General features: G+C 40.6%; 1 gene segment (V, D, J or C); it reads left to right on the top strand.

Annotated features, from left to right (window-relative positions):
• Positions 1-373: 373 nt before the first annotated feature.
• Positions 374-867, top strand: LOC115068227. The segment is given in 2 exon segments: positions 374-422; positions 545-867. Coding segments are annotated over 2 exon segments (372 nt in total).
• The last annotated feature ends 442 nt before the right edge of the window (positions 868-1,309 follow it).

Raw genomic sequence — 1,309 nt, 5'->3', positions numbered from 1 at the left:
TGGGACTGTTTCAGAGGACAGCTACTGTCCTTGATAGAAATGAACAGGAAACCATGTACAGGAAGTGATAAAAGTAACTTATTATCAATGGATCCTACACAGATGTTTATCTTGGCCCACGAAGAAGAACATAATTTGGGCAGGTAAATCTATGTTTTTTTTTCATTTATTTATTTTTTTTTTTCATGCCCGGGGACACCTATGCTTATGCTCAGACTCTGGGGTGAGCTGAACTACTGCTGCAGCTGTGTACAGCCTTTTCTAGACCCTTATGATTTGCATGTGCCCAGTCACAGCCCACTGCTCCAGGGAGTCTTAATAGGTTGGTCACACCCTTTGAAGTTGTCATTCACAGTCAAGAGACAACATCACAATGAGGGGTCCTGCTCAGCTTCTTGGACTGTTGTTGTTCTGGTTTTCAGGTAAGGAGGTTCCTAAATTTCATTTTAAAGTCCAGGAACTGTTAGTGCTCTATGGATTTTCAGAGAAGTCATTTGCAACATGATTAATACTGCATATTTTTTTTTATTTTCTCAAAACTCAGGTATTAGGTGTGATATACAAATGACTCAGTCTCCATCCTTGGTGTCTGCATCTGTGGGAGACAGTGTCACCATCAATTGCAAGGCCAGTCAGTATATTGGTAGTGGGTTGGCTTGGTATCAACAGAAACCAGGGAACGCTCCTAAACTCCTGATCTACGGTGCATCCTCTCTGGAAACGGGCATCCCATCAAGGTTCAGTGGCAGTGGATCTGGCACAGATTTCACTCTCACAATCACCAGCCTGGAGCCCGAAGACATTGCCGTTTACTTCTGTCAACAAAGTTATGGTACCCCCCCCACAGTGATACAGTTAATAACATAAACCTCAAAGATAAGCAGAAGTGTGAGCCTGGGTTTTCCCAGTTGCAGCTGATGGAGCATGTGATTACTATGAGGCTTTTGCAGATAAACCTGCATTTGGACAATCACTAGAAGGATTTGTTAGTATGAATCATGGAGGCTGCTCTGTATCCTGAATTTTGCTCTTCCTCTTCAGTCTAGTAAGCACTGAGGGACAATTCCCCTTCTGTTTCTTTAAAAGACTTGGATGTTTATGCACAAAGTAATTAGGTTTAACATAATTGAAACTCATACTCCTATTGCCATTTTTCTTGTTTACCCTATAGAACTTGATTGTAAGTCTTTATTACTGAAGAAAATATATACATGAGTTGTAGAACAAACATGGAGAATTCAAGAAAGTACTGACATTGACTTTCATTGTACAGGAAGATGCTCTTCATGCTACTACAAAATAAAAGTAA

This window comes from Nannospalax galili, unplaced genomic scaffold (genome assembly GCF_000622305.1).
Source record: "Nannospalax galili isolate Female #2095 unplaced genomic scaffold, S.galili_v1.0 scaffold1689, whole genome shotgun sequence".
NCBI classification, from domain to species: Eukaryota; Metazoa; Chordata; class Mammalia; order Rodentia; family Spalacidae; genus Nannospalax; species Nannospalax galili.
The sequence above is the reverse complement of the archived record's forward strand: the minus strand, read 5'-3'. Positions and strand labels throughout refer to the sequence as shown.